Raw genomic sequence first — 13,773 nt, 5'->3', positions numbered from 1 at the left:
CGTGAAGTAATAAGTTACAATAAAATGAAAGGACAAAAGTACTACTAGGAACCTAACTTCACCTGACCAAACTTAACATATCCACACCCAGTTTATCAGCACAGAGTAGAACAACACTTCGAGATCACACAATTTAGTTTTATTGGCAATAATAGGTGCAATTGTCAGCTATATAACAAATATAATCCAATTTTGTTTTATATGTGACGTTGAAACATTTTTCCACATTCAGCGTTAGTCCGTTGAGGAAACACAAATTGCAGACATACTGTTTGGACTGAAGTAACATCGAATCCGAAGTTGGATCTTCACATCATCCACATATGTCAGAGCTGGAAAACCAAGAGAGACCTGGACATCATTGATATAAATATAAAAGAAAGTGGTGCCAAATTTGATCCTTGTGGTACTCCAAATTAGAGCTTATAATCAAATGATTTGAAGCCATTATAGAACATATAATGAAGTCTGACATCAACAGAGTAACAAACAAAGACAAATACAAATCCAACTTAAAAATCGCTTCAGTAGAGAACATCGTTTCCGAACAATTTTTTTATGTTCTATTGTAATTCTGACTAGGTTAGTTATCCAGTGAATAGGTCGTTGTCCAAGCGAAGTCGAGACTTAGAGCTTCGGGCAGGTAAAAAAATTTTCTGGTTACGCAAGACTCTTCAACCTGTTAACAGTTTTGTATCTGAAGTAGCAATAGAACACTGAAACGAAGTTATTCCGAACATAACTGATTTTCCTAACTCCTACAAGTTCTAGGTTCCTGTTCCTGAGATGTCTCAAGGAGGCCTATGAGAGTGGGGAAGAACTCAATTTATTATTATTATCATTAATACAATTAAAGTTCACATATAATCTCAAATAAGCACTTAAATAAGCTAACAAAAAAAAATTCAATGTACAGTGCATCCCATTTTGGGTGAGACAGCCAGGTTTCTCGCTTGTTATTTAAGATAGAGCCTTGCGGTTTTCACGTTCCCGTCCTACTTTTTCGTGAAACTCAAGTTGGTCTAATCAGATTCTGCATAACTTTTTCCGTTCAAGAGATATAGGGTGATTTTGGAAATTGATACTTTTCGGACCCCTCCTTTATTTCCGAAATTATAAGAAATAATGCTGAGCTGAAAACTACGTCTAAATCAGAATTCTGCGTAGAATCCAGTGGCGTACTCAATATTTTTTTTCGGGGTATGGTTTTGAAGATTCAACACAAACCTATATTTTTTTTATGAAACACCCTATATATCATTACTTCGTTGAATTCGTTATTTTTTTCCCTTCAAAATGATATATGATACTATGTAGGTAGGATGTTCAGAAATGTTCAAAAAACAGTAAAACGTCAAATAATGATGGTTTTTTTGTAAATGGGCCATGAATTTTCTATGTTTCAATAAGAGGATTATTACTTTCGATTTTTAAAAGTAGTAGGTCATTGATGACACAAACATCCTTGTTGTTATTATGGCTACTATGCATTTGGGAGCATTGTTTTATCAAGTGGGCATTGGAGGGAAAAAACCAATCTGATCTAGCTGTCATCGCTATAAATTATTGTTATCATTATTGATATTTCTTTTCTATGGGAAATCCATTGCCCATTAACAAAAAATCATCATTATTTGATGTTTTAGGGTTTTTTTAACATTTCTGAACATCCTACCTACATAGTGTCATATATCATTTTGAAGGGAAAAAAATAACGAATTCAACGAAGTAATGATACACATGGTGTTCCATTAAAAAAAACATAAGTTTGTGTTGAATCTTCAAAACCATACCCCGAAAAAAAATATTGAGTACGCCACTGTATTCTACGCAGAATTCTGATTCAGACGTAGTTTTTACCTCAGCATTATTTCTAATAACTTCGGAGATAAAGAAGGGATCCGAAAAGTATCAATTTCCAAAATCACCTTGTATCTCTTGAACGGAAAAATTTATGCAAAATCTGATTAGACCAACTTGAGTTTCACGAAAAAGTAGGACAGGAACGTGAAAACCGCAAGGCTCTATCTTAAATAACAAGCGAGAAACCTGGCTGTCTCACCCAAAATGGGATGCACTGTACACTTCCCCAGAATGAAGATAAATAAATGAATGACTAGAAAAAAATACTAAGTTATTTCAAAGTTAACACAACTTCACTACCAGTCACAGTAAACATTTCTCCATCATCAAAGTCATCTCAGTCAATTTACCCATTCTTAAAGCTATTGGTGTTAGAGCTTTTGACCACAGAACTGGAAGACCATTCCAAGATGAGAACGCTCTATTTGAAAGGAACATCTGCCTTGGAATGGACCGGAAATTCTCCTTCCTCAATTCGAAATTGTGACATCGGAGACTATTGGTGTTTCTGCAGAATATGGCCTCAACCTGAGAACCAAAACTTCCATGAATATTAGGTCACTTTTAGTGTGTCTATCAACCAATGTTATCATGTTATTCAGACGGAGGCTGGTCTCATAATCAGGTCGGATAATTTCATATGGGATTCTGGTATTCCATCTCTAGATAGACTCGAGAGAATTTATCTCACCAGTAAGAGCAGTACACCATATTGCTCCAGCGTATTCCTTGATAGGGCGTATGAAAGACTCATAAATCAGTTTACGAATTGATCTGTCAGAAGGATCTCTGAACCAGGTAGGTAAGTTGACGTGCTTTAGATGTAATAGAAGCAACATGACTGGACCAGGTCAGATCTCTCGATATGGTCAATCCCAAATCACACTGACTGGGGACGACTGGAAAGGTGGAATATCGATTGGAGGAAGAAAAATAAGTAATTTGAGATATGCTGATGAGACCTTGATAATTGCTTCAGACGAAGAAGAACTGATAGAGATTATGAAGAAATTGGAGAACTTTAGTAAGGAATTCGGTTTAAAAATCAACGAAACAAAGACCAGTGTAATGATCATCAATCGATTCAATGACACATCTAATATAAGACACGTAGCGAAATACGAAGTGGTAGTCTATATACCTTGGTTCGTTAATAACTAATGATGGAGGCTGTTCAGAGGAAGTAAAAAGAAGATTGGCAATAGCCAGGACTGCAACAACCAAACTTACAAAAATATGGAAAGACCAAACAATTAAAAACCTGTGGAAGTAATGCTGGCAAACTCCTTGATCTTCCCAATTGCGGTCTATTCCTGTGAAACATGGACGCTCAAGAAAATAGATCGAAAAAAAATTGTATATATAAATTCTGTATACTATGGGTATACAGAAGAATCCTTAGGGTGTCATGGGTGGAACATAGAACAAACATTTCTGTTCTACAAGAATTGAAAATCGAAAAGCGCCTGATGTACCGTATCAACGAAGCGTATCTCAGAAACTTCGGACACATTGCTAGAAGAACAGGGTAGATGGAAAATCTTGTGGTTGAGGGTAAAGTCGAGGGAACGAGACCTATCTAGAGGCAGATCTCCAATGAGATGGACCGACAGGTTGAAGAAAATGACCGGACATTAAGTACACGAGGCAATACACTTGGCCGAAGACAGAAGCGCGTGGAGGCAACAAATTCAAACAAATACCCGCAATAATTAGTATCACTGCACCCTCTAGAGGGTAGAAAGACTGAGATGATGATGGTAACAGAAGAAAAACATGACATTCACCAAGGTTTGGTGGAAGCAACCATTCCAGACACCAAGCGGAAAGTCTATCGAGATACTATTGGAGAATTGTGGCGATAAGAGGAAAATTATAGACCTTGGTATCGACAATGTCGACAAACGGCAACCAGGAAGATTTGAGGTATATAGAAGGAACAAAATAGGGCCGAGAACCGATCCCTGAGGGACACCACTGCGAACAAGCCATAAGGAAGATAAGTGAACATTACAAACCCTCACTTGAAAAGTTCATTACCTACTTACATCAAAGAACCTATGTTATTTCAAGAATTTTTCTCTTGCATTCTAATTAAAATATTCTTGAATAATAATCTTCACCATCCTTTCCACAGATCGCAGCAGAACTCTTCCAGAATACGCCTATTGTGGTCTTCTGCGATTTCGATATTCACGTTTCAGAGATCACATTTACGACCAACTCAGGGAATCTCAGAAAATTGATATTCATTCCAAGGTCATCATTTACCTTCATGAAGAAACTAAGAGATGCCGGTCATGTGGAAGAGATTCGTTCGTTTGGGATAGTCATATGAGACGCTTAGACGATGTGAGTATTGCTGTACCAAATAAAAAATTTTGCGTGTGGCATGAATTGACTTCAAACATGTTTTTGAATAAGGTGAGAGTTGAGTGGTTCAAATGAGGAGTAAATAAAGATTAATAATTCAAATTTTCATTTGATTTGATAAACATTCGTAGCATGTTACGATCTGTTATAATCAGCTTCACGAATATTCTGAAGAATATTATATTTAGATGTTCGGAGGACCACCCCCAGGACCGGCATACCAGACTTTCGGAGCGCCAATTTAGGGCGTTTTTTGATGAAATCGACAAAACTTTCTTGAATAAATTTGACAAGGTGATTCTCAAAAATATAATTTCATATGAAATTGAAAATATGCCTGAGAAGAATAAAAGAGGTTTCTTCAAAGAACCCGCATTTCAAAAGTAAAGAAAAAACTAAAAATGGCTCTCAAATATATATTACTTATCGAAAAATTTCAAAAATACATACATAATTTATTAATGAACGGTTGTTTTACAGAATCCTTAGTTCAAATTTCTTTCTGGCAAATAACAAAACATATCAAGTATATAGCAATATTTAAAATAAACTGAATATCCTATTTGCTTGAATATTTCACTTTCATCAAGTTTGTCGGCTTCTTTGATATTTCGCAAATGAAAAATGATTGTTCTTTCTCTAATCACGATATGGTTTTCCGAGAAGAGGGTTAATTTTGTAGAATATTTTCAGTTCATTTCCTATTCTAGAGAAACAAATGCACTGAACCACATTGAGAGCGTGTTCAGTTCTTCAATATTTCTTGTATCTGGCTTTGAGGAATTCAAATTGAATGTAAGTTATATCAATGATTGCGTAGTCATTAAGATTGAAAGACGATAAGAAGACGGATTAAAAGTGATTGCAAATATGTATTTGATCTTCTCTTTATATTTCACATGAATAATATTATTTTCATGTTTTTTGTTTATACTTTAATAGCATAAAATAAAATTTTATTTTTTGATTGGTGTTGACTGATCAATATTTGATCACTTTAATTTATAAAGGTCAAATGGTGAAGACAATCTATGATGAATATCAAATTTGAAAAATTAATCTAATCAACTTCTCCAAAATTTTTATTCCAATTGTAAATGTTGATTTGCATATCTATTTCACAGAAGAGTAAGACCTATGATATATCACTTAGATGTTTAGATTATTGTACTGTTCCATATCTGTATCCTATCTTCGGTGGTTCTCCAAGGGTGCAATTGGTGAATTAAGGAACGAGCGCGCAAAAGCTCCCGATATGACGGCAGTGTTTCACTCATGTTATGTTTAATATTTCGAATATTCGGAAAGAGTCACTTTCTTTTCCGTTATTAATTTTTCCAATCACTTTTTTTTTCGTTAGGAGTGAACGCTTATTGTTATTATCGTTTATTATCTCCTCATCAACACCACATAACATCTATAAAATTCAAGAAAAAAGTGTAAAATGTAAATATCCGATTTTGTTTTTGTCCTCGAGTGTATTTCCTTGAAATTCGCTCCTTGTTAAAGAAAAATTTGAAATTTTAGTATGCAGATAAAAGTAAAAAAAAAAAGAAAAAAGAAAGAAGTTCGCGCACGTTGGCGAATAAAATGGATATGGATATTGATCCTAACTACACTACAATGCATCAAATATTCTTTGACTATGATATACCGTTCTACTCAAAATTTTCCACTGCAAGATCAACTCAAACAGGAAGCCACCTTGATATTAGCATTGACTTATCGTACAGAGAGCAGGATATGCAAATAGATTCACGCTTGTTAGACAAGAAAAAGATATTTGGTCCAATGAGGATTTCTAAATGTAGGATGGACCTCAATTTAGTAAGGACTTTTGCCAATTCAGATTTCACCTACTGCGACTGTCAACAAATTCTGAGTTTTTATCATAAAGAAATGATGGTTCATTGTAAAGGAGCAGGTGAGTGAATTGTGGAATTCGAGATAATCATATTTTTTTATGACATATCAGTTTTCTAAGCAGAAGCGGAATGCAGGATGTCTAATGTAATTTTTGACCAATATTTATTTTGTTAAGTGAGGTTATTTACACATGTCATTTTAAATAATGGCTCCTGAACCCAGGCTATTATTATTTGGTGCTGAATTCAGATGCCAATAGTGTAGAATTCTGAACAAAAAATCAAAATAAGTAAGGAAGCGTAAAATCTGCAAAAATTAATCAAAAATTAAAAATTTTATTCGCTTCGTGCTCGGAAAATTGGATATTATGATTTGAATGTTCTAATTCTATGAAGCTTTCTGTAATAAAATTTGAAAACACTACAATTTTTTTAAATGCTACAGCAAAAAAAAAATTTTCTAGTATTTTGAGATGAGTTTTCACCCCATTGTTGGCATTTTTTAGCAGTTTCAGTGCCCATCAATTGCAGTTTCAGTTCTCAGCGAGTATGTCCGATTCTGAGTCATCAGTTAGGAATTTTTGGGATTTTGACAATTTTGGCCATCGAGAAACGATATGATGGAGCAAAATATCTAAAAATTGAATAACAAGCTTCACGTCTTGCCTTTATTTTATAATTAATATGTTTTCTAGGTCAATTCATGAAACTATTGGACCACATGCAACAATATGCATATTTATGTATATCGAATATGAACATCTCCGAAGCCCAACATGTTCTGAAGCAAGCTTTAGTAATCATCGAAGTAAGCAACAATTGTTTTTTCGTTCTATTGAAAGTTAGAGTTCTAAAGTATAATGATCGTGAAAATTTGTAACTACATCATTATCGAAATTTGGAAAACTGTCATCATCAATGGGAATGGTCCAAAATGATAAGGTTTCCCTCATTGATGACATATCTATCCCAAAATTCATTTTTGTTAGTGTGTTCATTTCCTTAGTTTTTCTGAATTATTGATCTTATTACCTCAATGCCCAGACGTGTTGGGGAGTGTATAGAAAATTGCAGTGGACAAACCCATTATTAACAAATTTATCAAGAAAAATTGTAAACCCTTCGTTTTTTCCTCCAAATTTCAATCATTTGCTCCTTGCTGTACTATCTATGTTTTACCCAAAAAAATTTTAAATTTAAACAGCTTCTTCTGGGTGTTGCAGTTTTTGTATCAATCAGTATTTTGATATTTCAAAATAAAACCTCTTATTGGAGAACCCTACATTTGAATCGTTAAAGCTAGGTTGAAAGAGAGACTAAATAAAGTTTTTCTCTGTAAGAGATGAGAGTAAATAATGAACCAAAGAGTTCAATCAGAGGCGTCAGTATTTTTGCAAGAAATTGAAATCCAATTGCAGTTCCACAGTTCTGATCTTATGTCCAACTTATTTTGAAGTTCCAAGGGTTCATATTTATTCCACCTATCAATTTGGTTGAATCAAACTATTAACCACTGAAATCATTAATTAAAATTTCAGGATTTATACGAATTAGAGAAACCTCCACCTAAATGGCGAAAAAAACTTCTTGAAGCGAAAATTTTAACTATATCTGCGAAAGCTTACAAAGAGCTTGGTCTGCTTGTTGATTCTCAAGACCAATTGAGAATTGCGATGGAAAAATATGGTGAGCAGAAGCAGCAATTTTTTGTATGCTTACGGCGGAATAAAAAACGACGTGAAAGTAAAAATTTCAAATGTAACTAATACCTCACTAATGAAAATTCCAATTATTTTAAGTTGCAACATATAAATTAAATACACTTCATGATTTATTCACAAGAACACAAGTTTGTGTATTGTCGAAGAATTTTTTTGGACTGGGATCGTTAGGAATATTGAGAGAGTGCGGTATCTAACAACTGTCGATAAAATAGTTCTTCTTAAAGCTGAATCAAGTTTTTATTTAACTCCTTTTTCTCACCTCTTCTATTTCAACATATATTTTCCTAGCATACATTTTTTTCTTCTTAGAACTGTATCACGTTTCGATTCAACTACTTTCTTCCGAGCTTTTTTCTTATCTCTTCTATTTCATCATTCTTCTACTTTGAACAATGAAAGTTATGATCGAATTTTGTTAATAATTTTCGACACAAAATTCGATACAGCCTATGATTATATTTCTTGAATTAAAAATGCCCGACATTTCCCGGAAATAAGTGGAGTATGGGGAATATCCGCAAAATCTAAGATGACTGGTCCCTTCAAAATGAAAAGTTTTAAATTTGAATGTGCCACCTGACCTGCATTATGAGAACTGTAGGAAATTCAAGAAGAATATTGGAAAAGAAATATCCAATATTTCCTTGAGAACCGATACGATCAGGTTGATATTTTGCTTGTATGAGGTTGATTCTTTGAATAGTACATATATTTCAAAACCCTTAGGTGAAAAAGAACACTGTTTTCCTTTTTTTTTATTTGGCTCGGTTAAGAAGATACACCCTGCTGGAAATCCATGAAAAATGTAATTTGCAGTTATATTTCGCAAATGATTTTATCGAAAGGATTGATTTTCGGAATATAGTTTTTCTATATAAAAATAAAAAAATTTCCAACATTGTGTTCTTCCCTTCACAATTTTATATATTTATGATATCTTTATTTATTTTTGTCTTGGAATACAATTCCTATTCTAAAAATGATGAAATATTAATAATGAACCAAAAAAACTTTCAAATAACTTAAACTGTACAATTTGAGTAAACGATTAACAAATTTAATAACTTCATTCACATAAAGACAGACTTACTTTTCGGAAATTCTGTAATTATTATTACAATTTTCTCTCATCAGTGCCAAAAAGTTCAAAATTCTTGAACTATAAAGCACTGTTGAGGAAAAATGACAATGTTCAAAAGTTCACATATGAATATACAGTAGACTCTCGTTGACTCGAAACACCACGGGACCAAGATTTCTCGTCGAGTTACGAATAGTTCGACATAGGCGTAGTTCGAGTTATACAGGTCATTCTTGATTAAATTCGACTTACAGAGTTAATGACATATAGAGGTAAGCCGAGAGGTAAACCAAATGGTAATTCGGGTTATAGAGATAAAGAATAGTGATATTTATTCCCTATAATAAGGGTAGATCGTACATATTTGATGAATTTACTGAAAAATGAATTGACAATACCAAATTTCACAATGAAATGGATCAAGGTGTCTTTGTGTTGACACAAAAGCCAATCGACAAATTCTGAATATTTTAAGAGTTTATCTGATGGATGAGTCTGATTTGGACTCTAAAACGTCAAAAGAGTTCATTAATTTATAGTGTTTTGTTCGTTTCTTATTTGGTAACTTTTTTTCCATCCTGACAAATTATTGCAATTATTACGCAGGAGCATTTTATTCAAATTTTTTAAGCTTGTTTCAGAAGCTGAGAGTGAAAACTCTAAATAAGTTCTTCCTTTACATAACTAAGCAACAAATAAAACAAAATTTCATAAAACCTCACGATGCAATTATTGCATCATTAAATATGCTCGATTCACCGACACGTTTCGACTTGTGCGGCGGGGTTTTGAATTAACTACTGACTTCGAGTTATAGAGGTAAATAGGTCTTCGACTTATAGAGGTAAAAATGGTAAAACACATCCGTAAATCGTTTCGAGTTATGCATGGAAATTTTTTCGTCTTAGACAGGTTTTTCCAAGGGGATTGAGAATAATTCGAGTTATCGAGGATTTCGAGTTAATGAGAGTCCACTGTATTTATTTATATGGATATGAAAAGTTAAGAGGGAACATTACCACATGACTTTCTGGTAATCTGTCAATATTTTCCCAGATTAGGACCGTAATTCAGGAGAAAAAAATATTATGTGAACACGATTGAACGTCAATGCTTTCCTCATTTTTTTTTAAATTATATCTCAGCCAACCTACCTTCTCGAATATAAGATTCACATAGATCGGGTGTGTAACTGAGAAAACAGAAAGTTCAAGTAATATCTGTCCAAATTGAAAATGAAAATGAGATACAAGAATTATTTCTCACGAGTTTATTTTTTAAGGTTTGAAATATACTAAAAATAAATTTAAACGAGCTATCGGATTAACCAAGGTGAAGCTTGAGAAATGGTTAACATTTTATGCTTTTCCTGAGTTACATACGAAGAAGTTGAGCCTGAGCATTTGTCAATATTACAATGATATAGCAGAAGCACTCAATATGTATGCAGAAGTACTAATGGTGAGTTCACATGTTCGGATTATACAACATTTGAAGCATTCGAGTGATCCTCGATTTTCCTCCTTTAATCTGATTAGTAGTTGCCCATCGTTTTCCGATTCGAGAGGGAATAAATTGAATGATTTTTTCATTCCTGTTACTTAAATTCCCCAACGGAACAAGTCCATGATTTTGAATAGGGGTGAGGAGTATGCAATAGCTTGTTTTAAAAATCTCATTGCGCTGATACTGAAATTTCGCGTCAAAATTTTCATCGATAACGAAATGACAACTAAAATATTGGATGAGGCAATAAACCGACAAAAAAACTACTCAATTTTGTGATGAGCTCATTAGATGCTCAAAATTACCTGGTTTATTCACCAGAATCCAGAAACTCTGTCTAATAATATATAAATTATTCATTTTTCCCTTTTCTAGGCAGCTGGAAGATGGAAAGCAGCTGAATTCATCGCCGTCAAAGCCTTATACAGAGCCTTGAATGCTCAAACGAGTTTTGTCAGGATATGTGATTGTTTTTCCACTCTGCTTTCCATAGTTATACTAATGAAAAAACGTAATATTTGTATAGCACTTGAGGTTCACGCATTGAGATATTGCTATCGTAAAACCAATAGAGTTGAAAGTTCAGAATTATCAGCAGTTTGTAGATTGTACTTGACAATTTTCACAGGAAAGTAAGTTGATTGAACACAATTCGTGCGAGACCAATAATATCAAGTTCTTGATATAAAAATGATCACAAATCTATACCTAGTGATTTAACATTCAGTAAACACCGTTACACGCCATTACCATCTGACCACATCACATCAGTGAGCACAACCGTAGAAATAAAAATATATAGAAGATTGGCAAAAATACGTCTCGATAGAGTGGATATCTACTGCAAGGAACAATATAAAAACTGCTTGCACTCTCCATGGTACAACTTACAGCCTCTTACCTGCATTCCCGTAAGTTTAGAGCCAAAGTTGAGTTCTGTCTTCAGGGAGGGCACTCTCAGCCGGAGTACCGCAAGGATCCCTGCTGTCGCTGTTATTGTTTCCATTAAATGTCGAAAATGAGAAAACTTTCATGAAACTTTACACTGTTGATACCGTCATTCTTGCCAGTTCGTGGTGTTCAAAATGGTAACAAAGTACCTGCAAGAAGCCATATCAAGAATCATATCATGATTTGCTTGAGGAAGAAACAAAGTGAACTATGAGAAGAGCTCAGCTGTTCTCTTCAGCCGGAAGAGGCAAAATCCTCATGGATATGTGGTAATGTTTGGCAGGAGGATCGAATGGAAAATGCAGCCAAGTATCTGAGAGTGATACTTGATAAGAACCTCACTTGGAAACAACACGTCATATCAGAGGTGGCTGAGGGATAGACAACAGCGACGTTATATCAACCGCTTCTCTGCAAAAGCAGTAAAATGTCTTTTTCCAATAAGTTCTCTTCTAGTCCATCATTTGTCCTGTCATGACTTATACTCGGTAAAGTTCTAACTACATAGACAAGTTGTGCAGAATGCAATCCTGAAATGAGCAGTAAATGCACCATGGTTCGTCAGCAATGTACATATACATTAAGACTTTCAAATACCATTCCTGGACGACTATTTAATAAAACTAAATTTGAAGACTTTCAACAAACCCAAAAATCACGCAAACCCCCTTATAAGGAAGGCTTGCAACTACGATGTAAAAGCCCCGGAGAAACACAAGATACCAAAGATGGCACCTGCTTAGGAAATGCATGTTAAGCCAAATATGGACTGGCACAAAGACTGTATAATTTATAGTTACCCAAAAACGTTTAACTGACATTTTGCACCACTTGTTAGAGCAGCATTCATTACTTCATCATAGGTGAATAACACTAAGATGGAGCAGTAAAACGCTTGCGGACTGACTGCAAAAAGATTAATTTCAAAGCTCAAAGTTTTATAGAATTAAATTATATATATTTTGGGAGATATTGGCTCTCAAGTTTGTTTATTTCAAATTATTGAATAAACGTGCATTGGGGTTCATTTTGTTAACTGAATAATGAATATCCATTTTGCAGATTGATAAGATCTGAATTAGATTATGGTATACATATGGGTTACATTATAGTCCGCATGGCTGCATCCCTCAATGATACAGAAACATTATTGTTGATATCATCCAACTTAGTAACTGTACTTTTGGGAAAACTTTTCCTACAGGAAGCTGCCAGTCTTCTCCTGGAGCTGGAATTCTGTTCGGATAATATTGATGATACACCAGGTAAGAAGTTGCTTAATAATCATTAGTGAGGAAGTGACGACTTCATTTATTTTATGTTTTTTGATATATAGTCTATACTGAGATGCCTAGAAACTCTGGTGTGTCTACTTATACGAGTACCTATAAAACATTCAGACAGAAGTATTACAATTCTCACAATCTTTTTATTATTTCTGTAGTGATATATTAAAACAAAATTCGATAGAAATTGCAATTGTTGGAATGATTGATTGCTATGGAATGTACATATATGTCCAGAATAATTATACACTGATCAACAATTGCTAGGGATCACTTATGAACTTCTCTTCATTTGTATTTTTTTCAAGTTATCTCGTGAATATCTGTACATTATATGTTCTCTAAGGAAAAAGTAATATGTTTCGAGTTGATTATATCATAGTCTTCCTCACTTCATCGGCTCTTGTTCACAAAATCGATTATTATCTGTAGGCTGTTACAGGTGGAGTGAAAAGCAATGTGGTATTTGTTATTAAATCTGTTTTTTTCTCTCGTTCAAACACATAAGGTGACAATAAATGAAGAAATGAGAACAATATCAGCTTATCAGTCATGCCGAGAAGAAGTTTGGCTCCTGTGCAACTGGACCAAATCATACGGTGGATACAGGAAGGTTTGTCCCAGCGAGAAGTGTTCCGGCGGTTGAATGTTTCGCAAAGTGTCGTGAGTCGGGCTTGGAATAGGTTCATTCAAAACGACTCAGTAGCTTATGTTCATGGGGGAGGTCGGCAGCGCAGTACAACAGCTGCCCAAGATCGTCTTTTGATCCTCAATGCTAGGAGAAATCCCACTTACCCGGCGTCGCGGCTCAATAGATCACTGAGAGTTGCAACAGGATTTCTAATTTCGAACCACACTGTAAGACGACGACTACATGTTCGTGGTTTGAGAGCACGTAGGAGGGTTCAACATCCCCGTTTGAATAGGGAACACCGGGTTCATCGACGGCAATGGGCTGAGGAGCACCGCAATTGGACACTTGAAGATTGGAGCCGATGTTTATTTACGGATGAGTCTAGATTTCGTTTGGTCAACTCCGATGGACGTATTCTTGCTTGGAGGGAAAGAGGTCGAAGGTATGCAGAACAGTTTATGGTACCCACAACAGCCTTTGGCGGAGGTTC

At 34.7% G+C, this 13,773-nt stretch overlaps 1 protein-coding gene across 3 annotated transcripts in view; it reads left to right on the top strand.

The window, feature by feature from the left end:
• The window catches only part of LOC123686021 (adenylate cyclase type 10-like), a 56,983-nt gene that overhangs the window by 29,220 nt on the left and 13,990 nt on the right, over window positions 1–13,773 (top strand). For all 3 annotated transcript variants that reach the window (XM_045625956.1, XM_045625945.1, XM_045625937.1), the window contains 7 exons: window positions 4,001–4,215; window positions 5,764–6,160; window positions 6,797–6,909; window positions 7,640–7,787; window positions 10,189–10,367; window positions 10,788–11,044; window positions 12,426–12,628. In XM_045625956.1, coding sequence (XP_045481912.1) covers window positions 4,001–4,215; window positions 5,764–6,160; window positions 6,797–6,909; window positions 7,640–7,787; window positions 10,189–10,367; window positions 10,788–11,044; window positions 12,426–12,628 — 1,512 coding nt within the window. The remainder of the gene's footprint in view (window positions 1–4,000; window positions 4,216–5,763; window positions 6,161–6,796; window positions 6,910–7,639; window positions 7,788–10,188; window positions 10,368–10,787; window positions 11,045–12,425; window positions 12,629–13,773) is intronic.

The sequence above is a fragment of the Harmonia axyridis genome, chromosome 1 (assembly GCF_914767665.1).
Source record: "Harmonia axyridis chromosome 1, icHarAxyr1.1, whole genome shotgun sequence".
Lineage (NCBI taxonomy): Eukaryota > Metazoa > Arthropoda > Insecta > Coleoptera > Coccinellidae > Harmonia > Harmonia axyridis.
The sequence above is the reverse complement of the archived record's forward strand: the minus strand, read 5'-3'. Positions and strand labels throughout refer to the sequence as shown.